This window comes from Rhinoraja longicauda, chromosome 28, assembly GCF_053455715.1.
Source record: "Rhinoraja longicauda isolate Sanriku21f chromosome 28, sRhiLon1.1, whole genome shotgun sequence".
In the NCBI taxonomy this organism is placed as follows: domain Eukaryota; kingdom Metazoa; phylum Chordata; class Chondrichthyes; order Rajiformes; family Arhynchobatidae; genus Rhinoraja; species Rhinoraja longicauda.
Window position 1 is genome coordinate 23254811 of NC_135980.1, and position 24079 is coordinate 23278889.

General features: G+C 48.5%; 1 protein-coding gene across 5 annotated transcripts in view; it reads right to left on the reverse strand.

Annotated features, from left to right (window-relative positions):
- LOC144607148 (CUGBP Elav-like family member 4) overlaps window positions 1-24079 on the reverse strand; it is a 426038-nt gene that overhangs the window by 39427 nt on the left and 362532 nt on the right. For 3 of the 5 annotated variants that reach the window (XM_078423784.1, XM_078423783.1, XM_078423781.1), the window contains exons 4-6: window positions 9652-9780; window positions 6835-6914; window positions 1408-1554 (exon numbers count right to left, since the gene is read on the reverse strand). In XM_078423784.1, coding sequence (XP_078279910.1) covers window positions 1408-1554; window positions 6835-6914; window positions 9652-9780 — 356 coding nt within the window. The remainder of the gene's footprint in view (window positions 1-1407; window positions 1555-6834; window positions 6915-9651; window positions 9781-24079) is intronic. The other 2 variants (XM_078423785.1, XM_078423782.1) reach the window with 1 other exon arrangement.

Genomic DNA, 24079 nt, shown 5'->3' on the forward strand with positions numbered 1-24079 from the left:
GCGGGTATTCTCCGCGGTGCTGTGGTTTCCTCCCACATTCCAAAGACGAGCAGGTTTGTAGGTTAACTGGCTTCTGCACAGTTGGCCCTAGTGTGTAGGATAGAACTTGTATATGGGTGATCGATGGTGGGCGCGGACTCGGTGGGCCGGCGGGGCCTGTTTCAACATTGTACCTCTAAACTAAACTACATGAAGCATTCAATGCTACCAGCGGGGATGGAAATCCAGCCATTTGTACTGTTTGATGAAGAGTTGGAAGTTATTTATCCATCATGTTCTGGCCAATATTTATCACTCACCCAATACATTGAGTTGATGATCTGCTAAATCATCACATTGTCGTTTCCAGAATTTGACTGTTATTTATTTTTCAGGACCTATGCATTATTAGCTGGGACAGGCATTTATTGCTTCTCCCAATTACCTTGACCTTGGTCAGTCGGTTGGCTATTTAAGAATCAATCACGTTGTTGTATCTGTTGTCAGTTATAGACTGGAGCAGATAAAGGTGTTAGATTTCCTTTCCTGGCAAATATTAGCAAATGTTAGGTCTGAAGAAGGGTCTCGACTGGAAACGTCACCCATTCCTTCTCTCCAGAGATGCCTCCTGTTCAAGTTGAGTTCCTCCAGCGTTTTGTGTCTATCCTTTGGTTTAAACCAGCATCTGCACTAAATATTATTAAAGATCTGAGAGCTTTAAAAATATTTCAGTGGTTTGGTGCTCAACATTACTCTACTAACAAATCGTCTTTTTTGTTTAAATCCTGGTTGATTAACGAAATTTAAATCGCTCGCAACTGTGACGATGGAATTTACACTCAGTCCTTCGGATTGCCATTCTGCACCACTGGATAACTATCCAACACTGCACCAGAGGCTGCACGGTGACACAGCTGGTAAAGCTGCTGCCTCACAGCAACAGAGACCTGGGTTCCATCCTGATCTCGGGCGCTGCCTGTGTGGAGTTTGCACGTTCTCCCTGTGACTGCGTTGGCTTTCCTCCAGGTGTTACGCTTTCTTCCCACATCCCAAGGACGTGTGGGTTTGTAGCTTAACCGCCCTCTGTAAACTGTCTCTGGCGTGCAATGAGTGGATGAGCAGGGAAACAATACAGAACCAGCGTGAATGAGTGATCGACGGTCTGCGTGGGCTCGGTGGGCCGAAGGGCTTGTAGCCCACGCAGCAACTAAAACGAGTTATAATATCCCCGCATTTTAAAGGCAGCGAATAACCTTCCAAAGCACTTTAATTTCGGTTCTTTTGGAAGTCCTGAAAGGCACAATGGAGATGCAAACCCCTGTCCTTTGTATTGGAGACGGGATGCGAAAAGGGAATGAGAGGGAAGCTGAGGGAGTGGAGGTTTTCCGAAGGGAGAGTGCTGCGGGAGGGGTTGAGATGGATACGTACCGCATGGGCGTACGAGCTGTAGGTATTGTTGAAGTGCAGGGGTATAGGGTTGAACATGCCGAACTGGCCCACCATGTGCTGCATGCGACGCAGCGTGCGTTCCTTGTCCGTGTCGGCAAACTTCACCACCAGGCTGGAGGACGCGCCCTGGAAATGCACAAGAGAGATGCCGTCAACACGAGGTTTAGAGATACAGCGAGGAAACAGGCCCTTCGGCCCACCGGGTCCGCGCCGACCAGCGATCCCTCCCCGCACATTCACACCATCCTACACCCACCAGGGACATTTTTTTACATTTACCAAGCCAATTATCCTACAAACCTGTACGTCTTTGGAGAGTGGGAGGAAACCGAAGATCTCGGAGAAAACCCACGCGGGTCACGGGGAGAACGTACAAACTCCGTACGGACAGTCGGGATCGAACCCGGGTCTTACATTCACTGTAAGGCAGCAACTCTGCTGCTGCGCCACCGTGACCGCTCGTCTCGTGCGTTCAATACAGGTGTTGCGCGTTTAATACAGAGATCCAGGGCCCAGAGACAAAGAGGGCAACAGAGACCGGCTTTCCCTGCTACTACCCTTTGCTCATGATTGGTACAGGTGTCAGAGGTTATGGGGTGAAGGCAGGAGAATGGGGTTAGGAGGGAGAGATAGATCAGCCATGATTGAATGGCGGCATTGACTTGATGGACCGAATGGCCTAATTCTACTCCTATTCCTTATGTCCTGTGGACGGTATCACTGCCCAGGGTAATGTTGGGCAATTTACTGCCCGGCTAATGCGTTAGAAGGAACTGCAGATGCTGGTTTAAACCGAAGATACGATACAAAATGCTGTAGTAAGTCAGGCAGCAACTCCGGAGAAAAGGATTGAGTGGCGTTTCGGGTCGACATCCTTTTTCAGACTGATGAAGAAGGGTCTCGACCCAAAATGTCACCCATTCCTTCTATCCAGGGATGCTGCCTGTCCCGCTGAGTTACGCCAGCATTTTGTGTCTCTCTATTACTTCTTCAGAGCTCTAAACACTACTCTGCAGCAGCTAGTTACACTGCTAGAAATAAGGCTGCTTTACTTCAACGTTATGTACGGGTGGGAGTCTTTCAGATTAAAGTGATCATCTCATATTCAGGGAAATAGAAACAGCTGCCATCTTGCTCGCGTGACTCATGACCGAGTCTGAAGCTCCCAAAGAGTTTATTTTCTGTTATTGTTTTCCTCCCGTCTGTTATTCATGGGGTAATAGATCGTGCACGGCACCAAAGGATCACCCCACACCTGTGTCTACCTATCACTCTCCAGGCTTTGTCCCACCCCCACTTCTCTTTTCCAGTTCTCTTCCCCCTTACTCTATCAGTCTGAAGAAGAGCAACATCCTCTGCCCAGCTCCCTCAGCAGTTGCACATCGAAAGCACATCGAAAGTAAACTTTGGTTAACAAACTAAAAGCAAACACCGGCCTGCGTCTGGGAAAGTGATTCTTTCTGAACCTCAGGCCCACCTCACTTGCCCAGTACACTGAACAAACAATTCAGAAGTTCGTAAGTGAAAGGAGCAGAATTAGGCCATTCGGCCCATCAAGTCTACTCTCTCTGCCATTCAATCATGGCTGATCGATCTCAACCCCATTCTCCTCTCTTCTCCTCATAACCCCTGACACCCGTACTAATCAGGAATCTATCTATCTCTGCCGTATAAAAAAATATCCATTGACCTGGCCTCCACAGCCTTCTGTGGCAATGAATTCCACAATAAACTGGTCCCGGCCTGAAACATCACCTATCCTTTAGTGTAAACCAGCATCAACACTTCCTTGTGTCTACATTTTGACTGTTCAGTGGGCTATTAGTTTAATTGGCATCGTGTTCAGAACGAACATTGTGGGCCGAAGAGCCTGTTCCTGCACTGTTCTAGGTTCTATTTTCTACAACACAGAGAAATGCAGTCAAATCCTTCTGTCCTTCCGTTCATGGAAAATCGGATTCACGTCCCAGGGGAGAGTGAGGGTTTGTCTTTGGCAAAGAGCTCAGAGCGATTTCCTCAATTATTTTTGCCCTTTTGCTGGAGAAACATCCTTTTCCATGTTTCCCCAGAAATACATCCAATGTTGCAGCATAGAGAGAGGCCATTCCACCCATCATGTCCATGCTCAGTCAATGGTCAGTTCAGAGGGTGAATAATGAAAAGTAAGGAGAAATGGTTTTAGTTCAGTTTTGTTTAATTTAATTTCGTTTGACTTATTCTAGTTTATTTTACTTTAATTTAGTTTAGTTTAATCATTGTCACATTACCGAGGTACAGTGAAAAGATTTTTGTTGCGTGCTATCCAGTCAAAGAAAACACGCTACATGATTACAATCAAGCCGTCCACAGTGGAAACAAAATGTGGATAAAGGACAACACCTAGTGCAAGGTAAAGTCCAATAAAGTCTCGGCCCGAAACATCAACCATTCCTTCTCTCCAGAGATGCTGCCTGTCCCGCCGAGTTCCTCCAGCTTGTTAATGTCCATCTTCGATCTAAACTAGCGTCTGCAGTTCCTTTCCTATACAAAGTCCGATTAAAGATAGTTCAAAGGTCTCCAATGAGCTAGATGGCAGGTCAGGACTGCACTCTAGCTGGTGAGAGATCGGTTCAGTTGGCTGATAACAGCTGGGAACTGTGCCTGATCCTGAAGGTTCCAGAGTGCGTTTTCAAACTCTGTACCCCTTGCCCGATGGGAGAGGAGTCTGACTGATCCAAACGCAGACAAATGGGATTGCCCTTCGATGGGTTCGATGGTACTTTACTGCTGCCCCGTGTACATGAGTGAGATACCAGCGAAATTCTTTTTTTGCGTACAGTTCAGTAAAAATCTCACGATACATAAGCACAATCATACTTGAGTACAAGAGTGCAAGAATAGTAGATTACACTGAGGCAGTACACAAGAGTTGCCATGTTTCTGGCAACATCTGTGCAGATTGGGACAAATTGGGACAGATTGGGAAGAAAGGCCTATTTCCGTGCTGCATGACTGTAGGGTGCGAAGAGTTCAGTTTAGTTTATTGTCACGTATCGTCAGTGAAAAGCCTTTGTTGCGTGCTAACCAGTCAGCAGAAAGACAACACGTGATTACAACCGAGCTACTTACAGTGTATAGATACATGACAAGGGAATAACGTTTAGTGCAAGGTAAAGCCGGCAAAGTGCGATCAAGGATGGTCCGAGGGTCACCAAGGAGGTAGGTAGTAGTTCAGCACTGCTCTGCTAAGCGCAGCACTGCTCAGAAGTCTGAAGAAGGATCTTGACCCTAAACGTCACCCAGAGATGCTGTCTGTCCCGCTGAGTTACTCCAGCTTTTTGTGTCTATCAACTAGGGGTGCCAACTATCTCACTCCCAAATACGGGACAAGGTGACGTCACTGTCCCACGCCCCACGTGACCTCACGCAGCCAGCGGCCACGTGTTCCGCTCCACCGATGGCGGCCGCCCGGGCCGGGAGGCGGGTTGCTACTCAACCTCCGTTAGGCGGCGCCTGGGCCTCCGGACCTAGACTGTCCGGTGCTGAAATGTCAGAAACCTAGAGTGTCAGAACCTAAACTGTTGGGACCTACAACGTCGGGGCCTACAATGTCGGGGCATACAACGTCGGGGCCTACAACGTCGGGGCCTACAACGTTGGGGCCTACAGTGTCGGGGCCTACAGCGTCCGGGCCTACAGCGTCGGGGCCTACAGCGTCGAGGCCTACAGTGTCGGGACCTACAGTGTCAGGGCCTACAGTGTCGGGGCCTACAGTGTCGGGGCCTAAAGTGTCGGGGCCTACAGTGTTGGGACCTACAGTGTCGGGACCTACAGTGTCGGGGCCTACAGCGCCTGGGCGTACAGCGCTCCCCGGGCCTAATACGGGACAAGGGCGGTCCCGTACGGGACAAACCAATTTAGCCCAAAATACGGGATGTCCCGGCTAATACGGGACAGTTGGCAACCCTACGATCAACTGCTAATAACGATCAGACCTGGCTAATAACTGCTGTGTGGCCGCACAGAGGGTGTGAGATGGCTTGTGTGAGATGGCTGGACACCATCCCATTGTACAATATGGCTGGCAGTAAACTACACAGGTGAGAGCAGTTTTGCTCCAGCCTCTGCTTTCAGCGGCATCTTCAAGAGCAAAGAGAGAATGTCCTGACCTGAGAACCAGCAGGCTCTCTTCCATCTAACGTACAAACCATCAACAGAGACTGACTGAGGTCTGGGGAGTACTAAAAGCAATGATCCAGGCCAGGTAGCGAGCAGCCGACTTAATTACTTAATGGGCTGCCCGCCGGTCTGTATCTTGGTGTCTTTAACAGCCAATTGCTTCTTAATACTTGGGCCATTAAGCTGAATGCACTTATTTCAAAATATTATTCACGCTTTTGCCGATTAATGTTCATCTCTCTGTGGAATGGGGAATCTGTTGAAATGTGTACCATGTGGATAATCACGGACAAAAAGGGACTTATGTAATTGTTTTTTGCACAGTAAGGTTCCAGGTACGAAAGTGATTAGGTCCTGTTAATTGAAAAATCGACACAAAATAGTGTTGGAGTGACTCAGCCGGTCAGGCAGCATCTCTGGAGAGCATGGATAGGTGACACCCTTCTTCAGCCCAGCCAAATGACTTCATTACAGCCTTTACATTGTCAGCTACCCCTGTAGATTATCAGGACACTAGGATACTCTGTCCACCCTATCTACGAGACAGAGTGTTTGACGGCACTGGGCCTGTACTTGCTGGAGTTTAGCAGGATGAGGGGGGGACCTCATTGAAACGTACCGAATAGTGAAAGGCTTGGATAGAGTGGATGTGGAGTGGATGTTTCCACTAGTGGGAGAGTCTAGGACCTGAGGGCACAGGCCTCAGAATTAAAGGACATTCCTTTAGGAAGGAGATGAGGAGGAATTTCTTTCGTCAGAAGGCGGTGAATCTGTGGGATTCATTGCCATAGACGGCTGTGGAGGCCAAGTCAATGGATATTGTTGAGGCAGAGATAGATCAATTCCTGATTAGTACGGGGTTATGGAGAAAAGGCAGGAGAATGGGGTTAGATATGGGGAGAGATAGATCAGCCATGTTTGAATGGCGGAGTAGATTTGATGGGCCGAACGGCCTAATTCTGCTCCTATCACTTATGAACTTATGAACAATCAGAATCTTTTTCTCCCGACAGCAGCCTTTCTGACTTTCTCTACGCTGCGGACAGCTCGATTGTAATCATGTCTAGTCTTTCTGCTGACTGGTTAGCGCGCTACAAAAGCTTTTCACTGTACCTCGGTACACGTGACAATAAACTAAACTAAATTAAAATAAATTAAACTCAACTATGGGGCATACAGGGAGCATGTACTCTTACCCCCCACCCCCCCCACCCACCCCCCCCCCCCCTCCGACAGGACAAAACTCACCGCCATTGTTTGACTGCCGTGTAGTGCGTTAATGGCTGCCTGAGCTTCAGTGTGTGTGGAGAACTTCACAAATGCGCAACCTGTGGGTAGAATAAGAGGGGAGAACGTCAGCAGAGAATTACAATGAACGTTCAGCTACCATTACATTGAATGTACAGACTGGTCCACAAGAGCCTCCTCGCACTGTAATCCATTCCACCCCATCAGCACCGACCGATCTTCCCGGGGGGGCGGCACGGTGGCGCATTGGTAGAGCTGCTGCCTTACAGCGCCAGGGACCCGGGTTCGATCCTGACTGCTTGTCTGTACGGGGTTCGTACGCCCTCCCCGTGACCTTCGTGGGCTTTCTCTCAGAGATCTTCGGTTTCCTCCCGCACTCCAAAGACGTACAGGTTTGTAGGTCAACAGGCTTGGTATAAATGTAAAATTGCCCCCTAGTGTGTGTTAGGATAGTCTCAGTGGGCCGAAGGGCCTGTTCGCGTGCTGCATCTCTAAAGTAAACTAAACCAAATATTACCACCAAATACATTGAATTCTCTAATTTCACGTCATGCTCCCTCTACCCCTTGCTTTGTGCCTGTGCCATCACACCATCCCATCGCGCTCCCCCACTTCTCCCACTAGCCCGCCCCAGTCACCCTCCCCATTTCCCCTCCTTCATTCACTTATCTCCCGTTTTCCAAGGCCCTCATTTCCCTATTGTTTCCCGCTCCTTCCCCTCCCCTCTGTCCCCTCCCACCTACACCCCTCCCTCCCTCTCGCTTTTCATTTCACTATTCCTCTTCGCTCCCTTTGTCTCCCTCTCATCACCAACCTTTGTCACTTGCCCCACTCCATCTGCCAAACAAACCAGTCTCACCCGCATCCACCTATCACTTGCCAGGCTTCGACCTACCCCCACCTCTTTTTTCCAACTTTCTTCTCATCTACAATCAGTCCGAGGGGTCTCGACCTGCCTATTCTCTCCATAGATGCTGCCTGACCTGCCGAGCTCCTCCAGCACTTTGCTTTTTGCTCAAGATTCCAGCATCTGCAGGTGATTGTGGCTCAATGCGACTATTCTCCACAAACTTCCCGCTACCGGTGGCATTGAGTAACAATATTCCAAAAATTCTCCAGGAAAGGCAGTTCGTCTGAAATTCCCATCAGAATTATTAGTAATCATCTTATACTGACAGCTCACTAAGGCTTTGATCGAAGGAATTGCAGATGCAGGTTTACAAAAAAACACACAAAGTGTTGGAGTAACTAAAGTGGAAGCAGCAATTGTAGAGGACTTGGATGGGTGACATTTGAGTTTGGGACCCTTCTTCAGACTTTGAACTGATTAGAAGATACAGCAGGGAAACAGGGCCCTTCGGCCCACCTTGTCCACGCCAACCATCGATCACCCGTTCACATTAGTTCGATGTGATCCCACTTTCGTATCCACTCCCTGCACACCTGGGGCAATTTTCCAGTGGTCAATTAACCTAAAACCCTGCACATATTAGGGATGAGGATGAAAACAGGAGCACCCAAAGGAAACCCACGCTGTCACAAGGGAGATTGTGCAAACTCCACACAGAGAGCATACGAGGTCAGGATCGAACCCGGGTCCCTGGCGCTGTGAGGCAGCAACTCTACCAGCTGCGTAACTGTATGTGTTACCATCTCTTCCCCCCTCTCCCCTTCCCTCTCTCTCACCCCACTCCCTCATGTCCCCCTCCCTCTCTCCCTCTCTCCCTCTCTCCCCTCTCCCTCTCTCCCATCTCCCTCTCTCCCCTCTCCCTCTCTCCCATCTCCCTCTCCCTCTCTCCCTTTCTCCCATCTCCCTCTCCCTCTCTCCCCTCTCCCTCCCCTCCCTCCCCTCTCCCTCTCTCCCCTCTCCCTCTCTCCCATCTCCCTCTCCCTCTCTCCCTTTCTCCCATCTCCCTCTCCCTCTCACCCCTCTCCCTCCCCTCCCTCCCCTCTCCCTCTCTCCCATCTCCCTCTCCCCTCCCTCCCCTCTCCCTCTCTCCCCTCTCCCTCTCACCCATCTCCCTCTCTCCCCTCTCTCCCCTCTCCCTCTCACCCCTCTCCCTCCCCTCCCTCCCCTCTCCCTCTCTCCCCTCTCCCTCTCTCCCATCTCCCTCTCCCTCTCTCCCTTTCTCCCATCTCCCTCTCCCTCTCACCCCTCTCCCTCCCCTCCCTCCCCTCTCCCTCTCTCCCCTCTCCCTCTCTCCCCTCTCCCTCCCTCCCCTCTCCCTCTCACCCCTCTCCTTCTCTCTCCCAACTCCCTCTCTCCCCTCTTCCTCTCTCCCCTCTCCCTTACCAGCACAATAAATGACATTGTCCTCAATATTTTACTGAGCCAACCTTCTGCAGGGCCCTAGTCTGTTTAATCTGTTCTGATTATAACTTCTCACATAGAAACATAGAAAATAGGTGCAGGAGTAGGCCATTCGGCCCTTCGAGCCTGCACCGCCATTCAATATGATCATGGCTGATCATCAAGCTCAGTAACCTGTACCTGCCTTCTCTCCATACCCCCTGATCCCTTTAGCCACAAGGGCCACATCTAACTCCCTCTTAAATATAGCCAATGAACTGGCCTCAACTACCTTCTGTGGCAGAGAATTCCACAGACTCACCACTCTCTGTGTGAAGAAATGTTTTCTCATCTCGGTCCGAAAAGACTTCCCCCTTATCCTTAAGCTGTGACCCCTAGTTCTGGACTTCCCCAACATCGGGAACAATCTTCCCGCATCTAGCCTCTCCAACCCTTAAGAATTTTATATGTTTCACCTCTGGTCTTATTTTAAATGAAGACATCCCAACCCCACAAGCAGTGTTTACCTTTGCTGTTCCCATCTGGTCCTCGTAGAACTGTGCATTCCTCTATAACGCCGAAAGATTCAAAGAGTCTGTACACATCGTCCTCTGTCTGCTGCTTGTTTAGCATGCCCACAAATAATTTTCTGTCTTCTGAAACAAAAAGATATATTGTTTAGTAAAGCCCAGAGTCTACAACTCTTTGCCTTGGACTATGATTGTTTCAGAGGGGCTACTAATCTTTTTAGTTGTTAATTTTCAGCTCTGCAAGATGGAAGATGTCATTCAGATGGAGGGCGGGTGTTAGATATGTTCATAAGTGACAGGAACAGAATTAGGCCACTCGGCCCATCAAGTCTACTCCGCCATTCAATCATGGCTGATCGATCTTTCCCTCTCAACGCCTGCTTTCTCCACATAACCCCTGACACCCGTATTAATCAAGAATCCGCCTTACAAATATTCATTGACGGCCTCCACAGCCTTATGTGGCAATGAATTCCACAGATACACCACCCCCCTAAAGATATTCCTCCTCATCTCCTTCCTAAAGGGACGTCCATTAATTCTGAGGCTATGACCTCTGATCCTAGACTCTCCCACTAGGGGAAACATCCCCCCCACATCCACTGAATCCAGGCCTTTCACTATTCGGTAACTTTCAATGAGGTCCCCCCTCATCCTTCTAAACTCATCATTCCAATGTTTACTGCAAAGGAGAAATGACTAACTTGTGGGCGCATCCATAACTATTTTAAAGCTAATAGAACAGTAGTCGCTGGTCACATAAGGCACGCCCACCGACACATCAGTCACTTGGCCTTCCCAATTTCCTAAGAGTAGATCAGGGGCTCTTTCTAATCAGGGGCAACTTCCTAAGAGTAGACCAGGGTGGTGTAACAGTAGAGCTACTGCCTTACAGCGCCAGAGACATGGGTTCGATCCTGACCACGGGCGCTGTCTGTACGTAGTTTGTACGTTCTCCCCGCGACCTGCGTGGGTTTTCTCCGAGATCTCCGGCTTCCTCCCACACTCCAAAGACGTGGAGGTTTGTAGGTTAATTGGCTTGGAAAATTGTCCCTAGTGTGTGTAGGGGAGTGTTAATATGTGGGGATTGCTGGCCGGTGCGGACCTGGTGGGCCGAACTGTCTGTTTACGTGCTGTATCTCTGAAGTAAACTAGACTAAACTAAACTTTGCCCTCTTTCATGCAGGACCCTCTCCATATTGCCTGAAAACATTTGCCAATATGCCACCACATCTAGGCCCATGGCACCATGACAGTCCCAGTCTATACTGGGAAAGCTAAAGTCCTTTGGTGACGTTTTGGGTCGAGACCCTTCTCTAAACTCTGAGTCTGAAGAAGGGTTCCAGCCCGAAACGTCACCCACCTCTTTTTCTCCAGAGACGCTGCCTGACCCGCTGAGCTTCTCCGGCACCTTGTGCTTATCATTTGCAAACAATAAACCTTTTTCGAATAGCATCCCCATGTATTCACGAGCAACGCAACACGGCAAAGGTGACTACATAGATTTTCATTCTCATCCTGCCACGCTGCATGAAGACAAGCCTAAGGCTACAACAAGACTGTTCACATCACAATTCTGAGATGCTTCCTGGCTGCTGGTACCTTTGACCAAGTAAACTAATGGCATTGTACCTGTCAGTGTAAGGACCTGTGTCTTTGGTGGGGGGGGGGGGGGGGGGGGGGGAGTGAGAAGGGAAAGATCTGGAAACCCTCAGTTACAATGAGCCAAGGCTGCTTTCTCATGAGAAGGTCTACATTATTTTTGCATTCCACTGTCACTAATGGGGCTTTTCACAGGAACGCAGGTTCTTCACTCCAAAACCGAGCACAGGCGCGGTCAATGAAGCCGACTGATTGGGACTGAACCCGAGAGAGTTTCAACTTGGAAACCCGAGAACGCTGTCAAGGTGGAAAAGTGTACAAGGCAACGTCAACCTTAAACAGCCACAAAGTGCTGGACCAACCCAGCGGATCAGGCAGTATATCCGAAGAAGACTGGTGTGTCACAGGGCCGAGTCTCGCAGCATCAGAGGCCTGGGTTCGATCCTGACCTCTGGTCCGTGTGGAGTCTGCACGTTCTCCTTGTGACCACACGGGTTTTCTCAGGGGGGGGGTGGGGCTCCGCTTTCCCCCCACATCCCAAAGACCTTCAGGTTTATAGGATAATGGGCTATCTGTCCAAATTAAATAGACAATAGACAATAGACAATAGGTGCAGGAGGAGGCCATTCGGCCCTTCGAGCCAGCGCCGCCATTCAATGTGATCATGGCTGATCATTCTCAATCGGTACCCCCGTTCCTGCCTTCTCCCCATACCCCCTGACTCCGCTATCCTTAAGAGCTCTATCTAGCTCTCTCTTGAATGCATTCAGAGACTTGGCCTCCACTGCCTTCTGAGGCAGAGAATTCCACCGATTCACAACTTTCTGACTGAAAAAAGTTTTTCCTCATCTCAGTTCTAAATGGCCTACCCCTTATTCTTAAACTGTGGCCCCTTGTTCTGGACTCCCCCAACCCTGGGAGCATGTTTCCTGCCTCTAACGTGTCCAACCCCTTAATAATCTTATACGTTTCGATAAGATCCCCTCTCATCCTTCTAAATCCCACTAACTGTGCACGTGGCAGGGATGTGTGTCACGTCTAACGAAGTAAAGACAAAAGGAATGGGTGAGCAAAGCGAACATGACATGTAGCTTCCCACCCAGGACGGCTCAAGTCCTTTAACATCTTGTCAACCGTCATCACAGAGGCTGCTTCACGGCTCAAAGGAATATACCGAGGCTCCGCTGCAAATAGACGTCGTTAAGAGATTCTCGAAGGTGCTAAAAAGTTGGCGGAAAAATTGCTTATTGTTTGTGACAGCTTTCGAGTGGAAGTGTTACAATGCACACAACCACGCTGGCCACTGCCACGCTGTATAATCAAGTATTTATACATCTGCATCAGAAAGCGTAGGTCACCTTACAGAATTAGAGCTGGGTGGTTTTTATGAATGTTAGGCCAGACAGAGCTGGTTATTGTCAAAGTGGGAGAGAAGGCGAGGGATCGGTACCGTCGCGGTTTCTTCAAAGAGCACCTATTCCCAACAGGCTTCCGATTTTGTCCGGTCCCGATTCAAAACAACACGGTGTCTGTTCAGTTCTCTCTCTTCCCCCCCCCCCGAAGGCACGCGATCGTAAGAATAGGAAGGCAGAGTATTATCTGAATGGTGTCAAGTTAGGAACAGGGGACGTACCACGAGATCTGGGTGTCCTAGTGCATCAGTCACTGAAAGGAAGCATGCAGGTACAGCAGGCAGTGAAGAAAGCCAATGGAATGTTGGCCTTCGTAACAAGAGGAGTTGAGTATAGGAGCAAAGAGGTCCTTCTGCAGTTGTACAGGGCCCTAGTGAGACCGCACCTGGAATACTGTGTGCAGTTTTGGTCTCCAAATTTGAGAAAGGATATTCTTGCTATTGAGGGCGTGCAGCGTAGGTTTACTAGGTTAATTCCCGGAATGGCGGGACTTTCATATGTTGAAAGACTGGAGCGACTAGGCTTGTATACACTGGAATTTAGAAGGATGAGAGGAGATCTTATCGAAACGTATAAGATTATTAAGGGGTTGGACACGTTAGAGGCAGGAAACATGTTCCCAATGTTGGGGGAGTCCAGAACAAGGGGCCACAGTTTAAGAATAAGGGGTAGGCCATTTAGAACTGAGATGAGGAAAAACCTTTTTCAGTCAGAGAGTTGTGAATCTGTGGAATTCTCTGCCTCAGAAGGCAGTGGAGGCCAATTCTCTGAATGCATTCAAGAGAGAGCTGGATAGAGCTCTTAAGGATAGCGGAGTCAGGGGGTATGGGGAGAAGACAGGAACGGGGTACTAATTGAGAATGATCAGCCATGATCACATTGAATGGCGGTGCTGGCTCGAAGGGCCGAATGGCCTCCTCCTGCACCTATTGTCTATTGTCTATTTAATTTGGGCAGCGGTTGTGCCATCGCGTGCAGGTAGAGGGCATTACTTTCCTGAACTCTGTGTCTGTTTTCCCAGCTCCTAGGAGGAGAGGTCGTGAGATCATGGGTGCAGGACATAGTGAAGATGCTTGTGAGAGATGCCGACCAGAATGCCACATCCTAAGCTAGTCTTACTTGCCCGCGTTTGGCCCCTTATCCCTCTAAACCTTTCCTATCCATGTACCTGTCCATGTGCCTTTCAAATGTTGTTATTGCACCTGCCTCAACCTCTTCCTCTGTCACCTCGTCCCATATACCCACCAACCACTGAGCGAGATTTGCCCCTCGTATTCCGATGACATTTTTCCCCTCTCACCTTCAACCTGTGTCCTCTGGGTTTTTGATTCCTCTACCCGAGTAAAAGACTCTGTGCATTCACCCTATCATCTCCCCTCATGTTTTCACGCACCACCGTAACATCACCCCTTAGTCTTTTGAACAACGAGGAATAAAGTCCTAGCTTTGCCAATCTCTCCCTAAAGCTAAGGCCCTTGAGTCCTGGCAACATCCAAATCCTTCCTGAACTCTTTCCGGCTTTATGACATTCTTCCTGTAGCAGGTAGTCAAAATGGAACAAATACCAGTCTGAAGATAGGTCTCGACCTGAAACGTCACCCATTCCTTCTCTCCAGAGATGCTGCCTGTCCCGCTGAGTTACTCCAACGTTTTGTGTCTACCTTCGATTTAAACAAGCATCTGCAGTCCTTTCCTAAACTAAACTAAGATAAGATAGAGAGATCGAGGTAGGTTGGAAGGTCCTGGACAAGATGGAATCAAGGCATTTTGAGATGAGTTCAATCTTTTGCTTAAGGCTAGTCTATTTAAATCAATGCTGAACAGTGCTCTTGTATAGTGCAGTACTGTGCTCCTCAGACTCCATCGCCTTGGTGTTTGTAACCTGAGGCGTGTGATGATTACAGGAGGCTTTACAATATTGATGTGGTTTAGTGAGCGTTGCCAACACTCCATGGGAATCCTTGGGTCACTTCCCACGCCGTTAATGGACGTGATGTACGTGAGGTCGCTGGGCACCCCGGAGAGCGCGCATTTTACCAATGGCGAACAAGTTATGCTTTTGTTTTTAAAAAGGACGGCAATCATTGCCCTTTGCAACCACAGTAAAATGTTCTGTGATTTGCAAATTTCCTTTTTTGGAATTACCGTTCTGCTTGCACCCCTTCCTGATATTCGGTTGCACTTAAGTCAGTTAAGTCCACTCCTTTTACTGCACAGGCTAACAACTCAGTTGCTTTCCTCTTACTTAGTAACAAGCAAGATAAAGCCGTCTGAGTTCCCCCACCAGATCCAGGAGGCGCATTGCACATGGATTGGAGCCATCACTGCATTCCTGAGGCAGAGATTACAACGGTACGCAGGGAGGCACAGAGGCTCACCTGGTAGAGTTGCTGTCTCACAGCGCTGGAGATGAGGGTTTGGTCCTGACCACGGGTGCTGTCTGTGTGGAATTTGCACGTTCCCCCGTGTGACCAAGTGGGCTTCGTCCGGGCGCTCCGGCTTCCTACCACTTTCCTAAGAAGTGCGGGTTTGTAGGTCAATTGGCCGTTAGTAGGTAGATGTAGGGAGCAAATGAGAGCAGATCTCTGGCCTTTGGCCAACCATCTGCCAATCCCAATCTCCCCTCAATTGTATCCACCTATCACTTCACAGGCTTTGTCCTACCCCCACGTCTCACCAGCTTTCTTCCCCCCCTCCACCCCGACTTCCCGTACCACAATCAGTCTGACGAAGGGTCCCAACCTGAAACGTCGCCCATCCATGTTCTCCAGAGATGCTGCTTGACCCGCTGAATTACTCCGGCATTTTGCGACTTTTTTTCCCGCAAACCCAGCATCTGCAGTTCCTGGTGTCTCTTTCAAAATATACTGCGTTTCACATTCTTCCCCACTTTTGCCCACGTTATGATTCCACCTGCACTATGCCTCCTGATTCACTCCACCAGTTTACAACAACGTGTAGGACGGAACTGCAGGCGCTGGTTTACAAAGAAGATAAGACACAAGATGCTGGAGTAACTCAGCGGGACAGGCTGCATCTCTGGAGAGAGGGAATTGCTGACGTTTCGGATCGAGACCCTTCTCGACTCAAAATGTCACCAGTTCCTTCTCTCCAGAGATGCTGCCTGTCCCGCTGAGTTACTCCACCATTTTGTATCTATCCTCAGTTTACAACAACTCTCTGTTATCTCTTTGTATTCTCCTCAGAGATTACTTTCCCGTCCAGCTTTATATTTGCACCAGATTCTCGGCCACTTCATCCCAGTCAGTGGTGCTGTTTATATAAATAGACTGCTTTCCAGGAACCTGGGGGAGAGATTCCTCTTATCTTGGACGCGGGTGGAATACGATGAGTCAGAAAGTGCTATTACATGCCTTCCTGCACCACAAGTAAATTTGCATTTGTACTTCAACATCAAACGCAGAGGGCATTTGGAAGTCAAAAGTGAGGTTAATGCATCGCTGTGGCAATAACAGTCGCATGTTTTAAGAAATGGTCTCGAAAGTGACGGGGAAAAGATTTAATAGGAAACCGAGGGGTGACATTCTCACACAAAGGGAGGTGGGTGTGTGGAACGAGCTGCTAGAGGAGGTCGTTGAGGCAGGGACGATCGCAACGTTTAAGAAAGAGTTAGACAGGTACATGTATAGGGCGGCTTTAGAGGGATATGGGCCATACGCAGGCAGGTGGGATTAATGTAGCTGGGACATGTTGGCAAGTGTGGGCAAGTTGGGCCGAAGGGCCAGTTTCTTCGCTGTACGACTCGGTGACCATATTAAATGCGATGCCGGCCTTTCCTGCAGAAGGATGAAATGCCATCCGTACCCCAGAAGTCATAGGAGAAGGAATAGGCCGTTCAGCCCAGCTATCTTTCCCTCTCAACCCCATTCTCCTGCCTTTGACAGCTGCCATTGTTGTGAATGGAGTTCCACAGTCCTAAAAGGTCTGAGAAAGTGGGATAATGTAGAACTAGTGGGATAACGTAAAACTCATCCAACTTTATTAGATGAGAAAGTGGGATCATATCATATCATATCATATATCATATATATACAGCCGGAAACAGGCCTTTTCGGCCCTCCAAGTCCGTGCCGCCCAGCGATCCCCGCACATTAACACTATCCTACACCCACTAGGGACAATTTTTACATTTACCCAGCCAATTAACCTACATACCTGTACGTCTTTGGAGTGTGGGAGGAAACCGAAGATCTCGGATCAAACCCACGCAGGTCACGGGGAGAACGTACAAACTCCTTACAGTGCAGCACCCATAGTCAGGATCGAACCTGAGTCTCCGGCGCTGCATTCGCTGTAAAGCAGCAACTCTACCGCTGCGTTACCGTAGAACTGAATGGCGCTCGATGGTCAGCGAGGACTCAGTGGGCCGAAGGGCCTACTTCCATGCTCTGAACCTTAAATGCCATGGAATCTTTAACAGCCGCCTGAAAGGGCAGTTTAAGGCCTACCTTTAACCTCTCACCTACATCAACTAATTATCCTTCCTCACCGCCCTGCAGCTCAGACTGGTCAACGAATGTCTTTTCTCTGCAAATTCCCCGTTTTAGTTTTTGGTTTTAGCGGTACAGCGTGATAATGGGCCTTTCGGCCCACCGAGTCCTTCCTTCCTTCCTTCCTTCCTTCCTTCCTTCCTTCTCTCCCGAGATGCTGCCTGACCTGCTGAGTTACTCCAGCATTTTGTGAATAAACCGCGCTGACACTAGTTCTATCTGACACACTGGGAACAATTTACAGAAGCCAATCAACCTGCACGTCTTTGGAATGTGAAAGAAACCGGAGAACCTGGAGAAAACCCACGCGGTCACCGGGAGAAAGTACAAACTCCGTACAGACAGCACCCGTAGTCAGGATGGAACCCGGGTCTCTGGCGCTGCGAGGCAGCAACTCTACCGCTGCACCACCCCTTGTCGATGGCCGTGGCTGTGAGCTCTACAACATCAACATTAGAGAAAGCCACAGCACAATGTGTTTGCTTTATGTTCGGCTTTAATCCCACCGATGGGTTTCCAAAGAGCACAATGCTTTCACCTTCAATCTCACTCCACTGCTTCCGTTTGATATTATGGGGGCATGTGGCCTTAAATGTAAATCCCTTTGACAGCACAGCCGGGGAGGTGCTGGGTTCACCTGAGTGCCTGCAGATGAAACCACAACTGAGTTTCAGAGGAAGCCAATTCTCGGAAGGTTTTCCCTTCAGACAAAGGGCTTTGTCGAAATCAAAGAGGCAACTGGAGCGTAAGTTGCCGGTCAGAAGGGCATCACGGTGGCGCAGTGGTAGCATTGGCATCTTACAGCACCAGAGACCCGGGTTCAATCCTGACTACAGGTGCTGTCTGTACGGAGTTTGTGTGTTTTTCCCGTGTTTTCTCCGGATGCTCCGGCTTCCTCCCACATTCCAATGGTGTACAGGTTTGCAGGTTAATTGACTTTGGTGAATTTGTAAACTGTCCCTAGGGTGTAGGATAGCGTTAGTATACTGGGTGTTCTCTGGACACAGTGGGCCGAAGGGCCTGTTTTCGCACTGTATCTCTAAAGTAGCCATTGAATGGAGACCATTGTCGGCATGTGTGCAGGAACTTCCAGCTGAGCAATTTTTTAACATGTATCCTCAATATTACGGAAGGGCCTGTTTCCACGCTGTATCTCTGGAGCCTGAAGTAAAAGTAAAAGTCACTGGGGCAAACCGAGTGAACGCACATTAGTCTTGACGCTGACCGAGGATTGTGATGGAATTATGTTCCGGCTCAGTGCTTCTGTGTTGAAGACATTAGAACGAAAAGGGGATTTCTTTCTTTATCAAGAGCTGTAAACGGGATATATTTAAGGGCTGCTCAGCATTCATAAGATGACACCACACCATGTCTCGGGGCCTTCAAATGGAGTGGACACGTGAACCAGGACTGGGCGGCCATTTGCCAGTGCCAGTTGCCACGGTAACTCGCTACTTTGAGCCTGCCATTCACCGGGCACAATGTGTGGAGTAGCCTGCTGCCGACTCATTGTTACGGAAATTTGATCTCTTTTCTCTCAGGCAGATACACGTGTAGCTCGAGATCCTCGTAGTTATGTAATCTTTCACCTCGTCAATTAATGCCGGTAATTCTTTTGCTACACGTGTATCTGCCTGAGAGAAAAGAGATCAAATTTCAAGAGGTATGGGGAGAAGGCAGGAACGGGGTACTGATTGTGGATGATCAGCCATGATCACGGTGAATGGCGGTGCTGGCTCAAAGGGCCGAATGGCCTACTCCTGCACCTATTGCCTATTGTCTATTATTGTCTATTGTCCAGATAATATAGCACAGAACGCCATAGGAAATCATTTTTCCCTGTGGCTATCAAACTGTAGAGCTCCACCCCCTTATATCTGGGGGTAGACTGACTCCCCTTCCCCCTCCCCACCCCCTTCCCCACCCCCTCCCCTCCCCAATCTTTGCAAACTGTAGAGCTCCACCCCCTTATGTCAGGGGGTAGACTGACTCCCCTTCCCTCTCCCACCCCCTTCCCCCCACCTCCCCAATCTTTGCCCAATCCTGAACTTTCCACTCTTCACTTAAATTTCATGTTTCATGTATCGTGTTGTGTTTTATGACTGTTGGCAGACCAATTTCCCTCCTGGGATAAATAAAGTTCTACATATCGTATGTGTCCTGTGTTTACAGGTGTTTACAGGTATGCATCGTATCGTATCGCAGGTGTATTGTGTTTGAGTTGCTGCAAGTGGGAATACCATTGTACTGTTGTCGGTACATGGGACAATTAAACACTCTTTTACGTTTTGCCATCGGGCGTACGCATGCCACTGCAGATCCAACAGGATCCACAAACGTCTGACTTTCACTTTAGTTAAACTCAGGCGACGTAAATCAATTGATTTCCCTCAGCAGCAGATTGCCAATATCACAGTTTGAAAGAGCGTCCAACACAGGCGATGTGTCGAGAGTGCAGAGTCTGTCTGAGTGAGGGGTAGATTTTGGAGTGGTGCCAGGAAAGTCTATTAGTCAAAGAGAAATGTGTGTTGATTCGAGCATTGGTGGAGGCTAAAATACACATTATTTCAGGTGGGAAGGAAGTGCACATGCTGGCTTGAACTGAAGATAGACAACAACAAAAAAGCCGGAGTAACTTAGCGGGTCGGACAGCATCTCTGGAGAAAAGGAACGGGTGACCTTTTGGGTCGAGACCCTTCTTCAGCATCTGAGATGCTGTCTGGCCCGCTGAGTTACTCCAGCTCTATGTCTACCTTCGATCATTTCAGGTAATCTGGCTGCCTTTGTAACTGGGAGGGGAAGGGATGGGGAAAGGGAGGATTTGCTCAGAATGAATCATCCAAATGCCCCTACTCGTCTATGTTTTGCTTCAGATCATAGAGACTGACAGCAGAATTGGTCAGGGTGATTGAAACTACCACGGACATAATCTGAACCCTCCTTGTTGCCATGGTTTAATGCATTTGGCTAAGCCTATTGCAAAGATAGGCAGGGATGGGCAGTGGAATTCATTGCCACAGACGGCCGCAGAGGCCAAATCATTGGGTATTTTTAAAGCGGAGATTGACAAGTTCTTGATTGGTAAGGGTGTCAAAGGTTACGGGGAGAAGGCAGGAGAAAGGGGCTGAGAGGGAAAGATAGATCATCCATGATTGAATGGTGGAGTAAACTTGATGGGCAGAATAGATTCCTATTAAATCATATCCCCTTCACCTTAAACCTATGTCCTCTGCTCCTCGATTCATCTACTCTGGGCAAGAGACTCCGTGCATCTACCCGATCTATTCCTCTCAGGATTTTACACACCTCTATAAGATCACCCCTCATCCTCCTGCGCTCCAAGACATAGATAATAGACAATAGGTGCAGGAGTAGGCCATTCAGCCCTTCGAGCCAGCACCACCATTCAATGTGATCATGGCTGATCATTCTCAATCAGTACCCCGTTCCTGCCTTCTCCCCATACCCCCTGACTCCGCTATCCTTAAGAGCTCTATCTAGCTCTCTCTTGAATGCATTCAGAGAATTGGCCTCCACTGCCTTCTGAGGCAGTGAATTCCACAGATTTACAACTCGGCAGTGAATACCACAGATTTACAACATAGAGTCCCAGCCTACTCAAGCTCTACCTATAGCTCCGACCAACTAGTCCTGGCAACATCCTCGTAAATCTTCTCTGTACCCTTTCCAGCTTTGACATCGTCTTTCCTTTTCACAGGGTGCCCAGAACTGAACACAAGACTATTCTGTAAATAATTATTTTGTCATAAATTCAGAGAAGAAAACATAGATGTGAAGGAAGCAGATGCTGGAGGGTACAGCTTTAAGATGAGAGGGGCAAAGTTTAAAGGAGATATGCGTGGCAAGTTTTTCATACAGAGGGTGGTGAGTGTTTGGAACGTGTTGCCAGTAGTCATGGTGGTGGCAGATACAATAGTGGCACTTGAGACTTTTGGATAGAAACATGGATATGCAAGGGATGGAGGGATATGGATCACGTGCAGGCAGGTAAGAGTTGGTCTTGGCAGCATGTTCAGCACGGGCATTGTGGGCCGAAGGGCCTGGTCTCGACCCGAAACGTCACCCGTTCCTTCTCTCCAAAGATGTTGCCTGTCCCGCTGAGTTACTCCAGCTTTTTGCGTCTATCCTCTCATATCATATCATATATATACAGCCGGAAACAGGCCTTTTCGGCCCTCCAAGTCCGTGCCGCCCAGCGATCCCCGCACATTAACACTATCCTACACCCACTAGGGACAATTTTTACATTTACCCAGCCAATTAACCTACATACCTGTACGTCTTTGGAGTGTGGGAGGAAACCGAAGATCTCGGAGAAAACCCACGCAGGTCATGGGGAGAACGTACAAACTCCTTACAGTGCAGCACCCGTAGTCAGGATCGAACCTGAGTCTCCGGCGCTGCATTCGCTGTAAAGCAGCAACTCTACCGCTGCGCCACCGTGCCGCCCACTGTTCCTCTGTTCCTGTGCTGTTCTGTTCTCTATCCTCAGAGGGACAAAAGGAGTAGGAATGCCCACAAGGCTTCCTTCCTTTCGTTTGTGCTGATGACAAGTTGGATTGACACTGACATATCTGGGATGTTTACAGTGAGGTCACAAAAGGACGGAGGGAACGAGGAAGGGAGAGAGACAAAGGGGCAGTTGCACATTGAAACTGTGAGCCTCCCTCTAATGGAAGCTTTAGCGACGTAATGCTTTATTAATGGGGTTTGCAGCAATGCCCATTAGATCACTCTGAAAGTTAACTGCAGTGCTCCATGTAACAATGAATCACTCAGGATGGCTGTCATGTGGCCCACTAAAGCCACTGCTCAAAACCCAAGCAAAATGACTTAAAGTGATGTGTGTTTATTCACAAAATGCTGGAGTAACTCAGCAGGACAGGCAGCATCTTTGGAGAGAAGGAATGGGTGACGTTTCCGGTCGAGACCCTTCTTCAGACTGAGTTTCAGGGGAGGGGGAGGGGGAGATACAGAGATAAGGAAGTGTAAGGTGTGTAGAACGAGACATCAAAGGGGGGGTAGAGTTCAAGGAAAATGTAGAATAGATCATTGTTACCTACAAGGTAACGACAAAATATATGTGTGTGTATATATGTATGTACACACTCGCACACACACATTCACACACACACACACACACACACACACATTTACATATATATATAATATATATATGTGTGTGTGTGTGTGTGTGTGTGTGTATATATGTATATATATATATAATATATAGGGTTTTTACTCAGAAGGTTGTAGGTGCATGGAACGTGCTGTGGAATGTGAATGTGCCACAAACATTGTGGGCAAAAGGGCCTGTTCCAAGGCTGTTCTGTTCTGTACAGAAAGTGTTATAAGAGTCAAGTTTCCTTCAATAAACCCACGCCACTGGGTTACTGACTCTTATCTCTACATTTAAGAGGAGCTGGGGTTTGGGGGTGACTGAATTTACATTTGCAACGAGCCAGGTTGTAAAATTGCCCACAGCCCTTAATAACACACTTAGGAAGGAGAGCTTCATCTCATCAGACTAAGCACAAACTGGAGAAGATATTTGTTTGAAGCAAGGGTAGAATCAATTCAAGTATCGAATGCACTTTGAGCTACAGTTAGTAAACCACTAACATTGGTTTATCGAAGGAAACTTGACAGCGTGAAAACTATTCTTTGTTTTCGATGTCAGCATTAAACATTGTCACTTGTACAAAAGCCCACTTGGAGGAGGTTGTTAATTGTGGTCAATATCTGAATAATAATGCGAGGGAAAGCGTGGAGAGCTTTCTGGGAGAAGGTGACAACAGCTGTTGTAAACAAGGCAGTATTTATTTCTGAGTGCCTTTGAAAGAACGATTTTGCATTTACGTGGAGACTTCAACAACATCAAGACCGTCAGATGAAGTATACTCTAAGCAGGGGCACAGTGCAGAGAAGGTGATGGTGCCAAGAACCATATACTCAGCAGGAGAGACAGCGTCCATGGTAGTAATGGTTGGGTGCCGTTTTCCGGGATGGAGTCCTTCTTCAGCCTGAGAGAGAGTTGGGCCATGGTGCCAGGGCAGGTTTGGAACAGGGACTGTTCAACCTTTCAGACTTGTGGCTAGCCTGGTTTCTGAGCTAAACCATACATCCTTCCAATTTTCCATGGCTAAATACAACCAAAAGTACAGAGACCTCCTGATTGCCATTTTTCAGAGCAGAATTTTAAGTACATAGGACAACGATCAGTACAGCTAAGGAACAGGCCCTTCGGCCCATAATGTCCATGCTAAATATGATGCCAAGCTAAACTAACCTTCTCTCTGCCTGCAGGAGATCCATATTCCACTATTCCCCGCATATCCACGCGCATATCCTAACGCCTCTTACACATCACTATCGTATCTGTCTTTGGCCGCACGTTCCAGGCACACGGGCAAAAGGGAAATACGATTTAGTTTTATGTTTAGTTCAGTTTAGTTTGGAGATACAGCGCGGAAACAGGCTCTTTCGTCCCACCTGGTCCACGCCGACCAGCGATCCCCGCACATTAACACTATCCTATACCCACTAGGGACAATTTTTACATTTACCAAGCCAATTAACCTACAAACCTGTACGTCTTTGGAGATGTTGCTGTCGCAAATTGGATGGGATCTCCCTCTGTGTGTTTCAGCTACGACTTGACCCACACATTTCCTTTAAAATATTACTTCTCTCACCTTAAAGCTGTGCTCCCTAGTCTTTGTTCAGTTTAGTTTAGTTCATTATTGTCACGCATATCGAGTTACAGTGAAAAGCTGTTGTTTGTGCGCTATCCAGTCAAAGAAGAGTCAATCGCTGATTACAATCAAGCTGTCCACCGTGTACAGATACATGCTAAAGGGTACAACATATGGTGTAAGA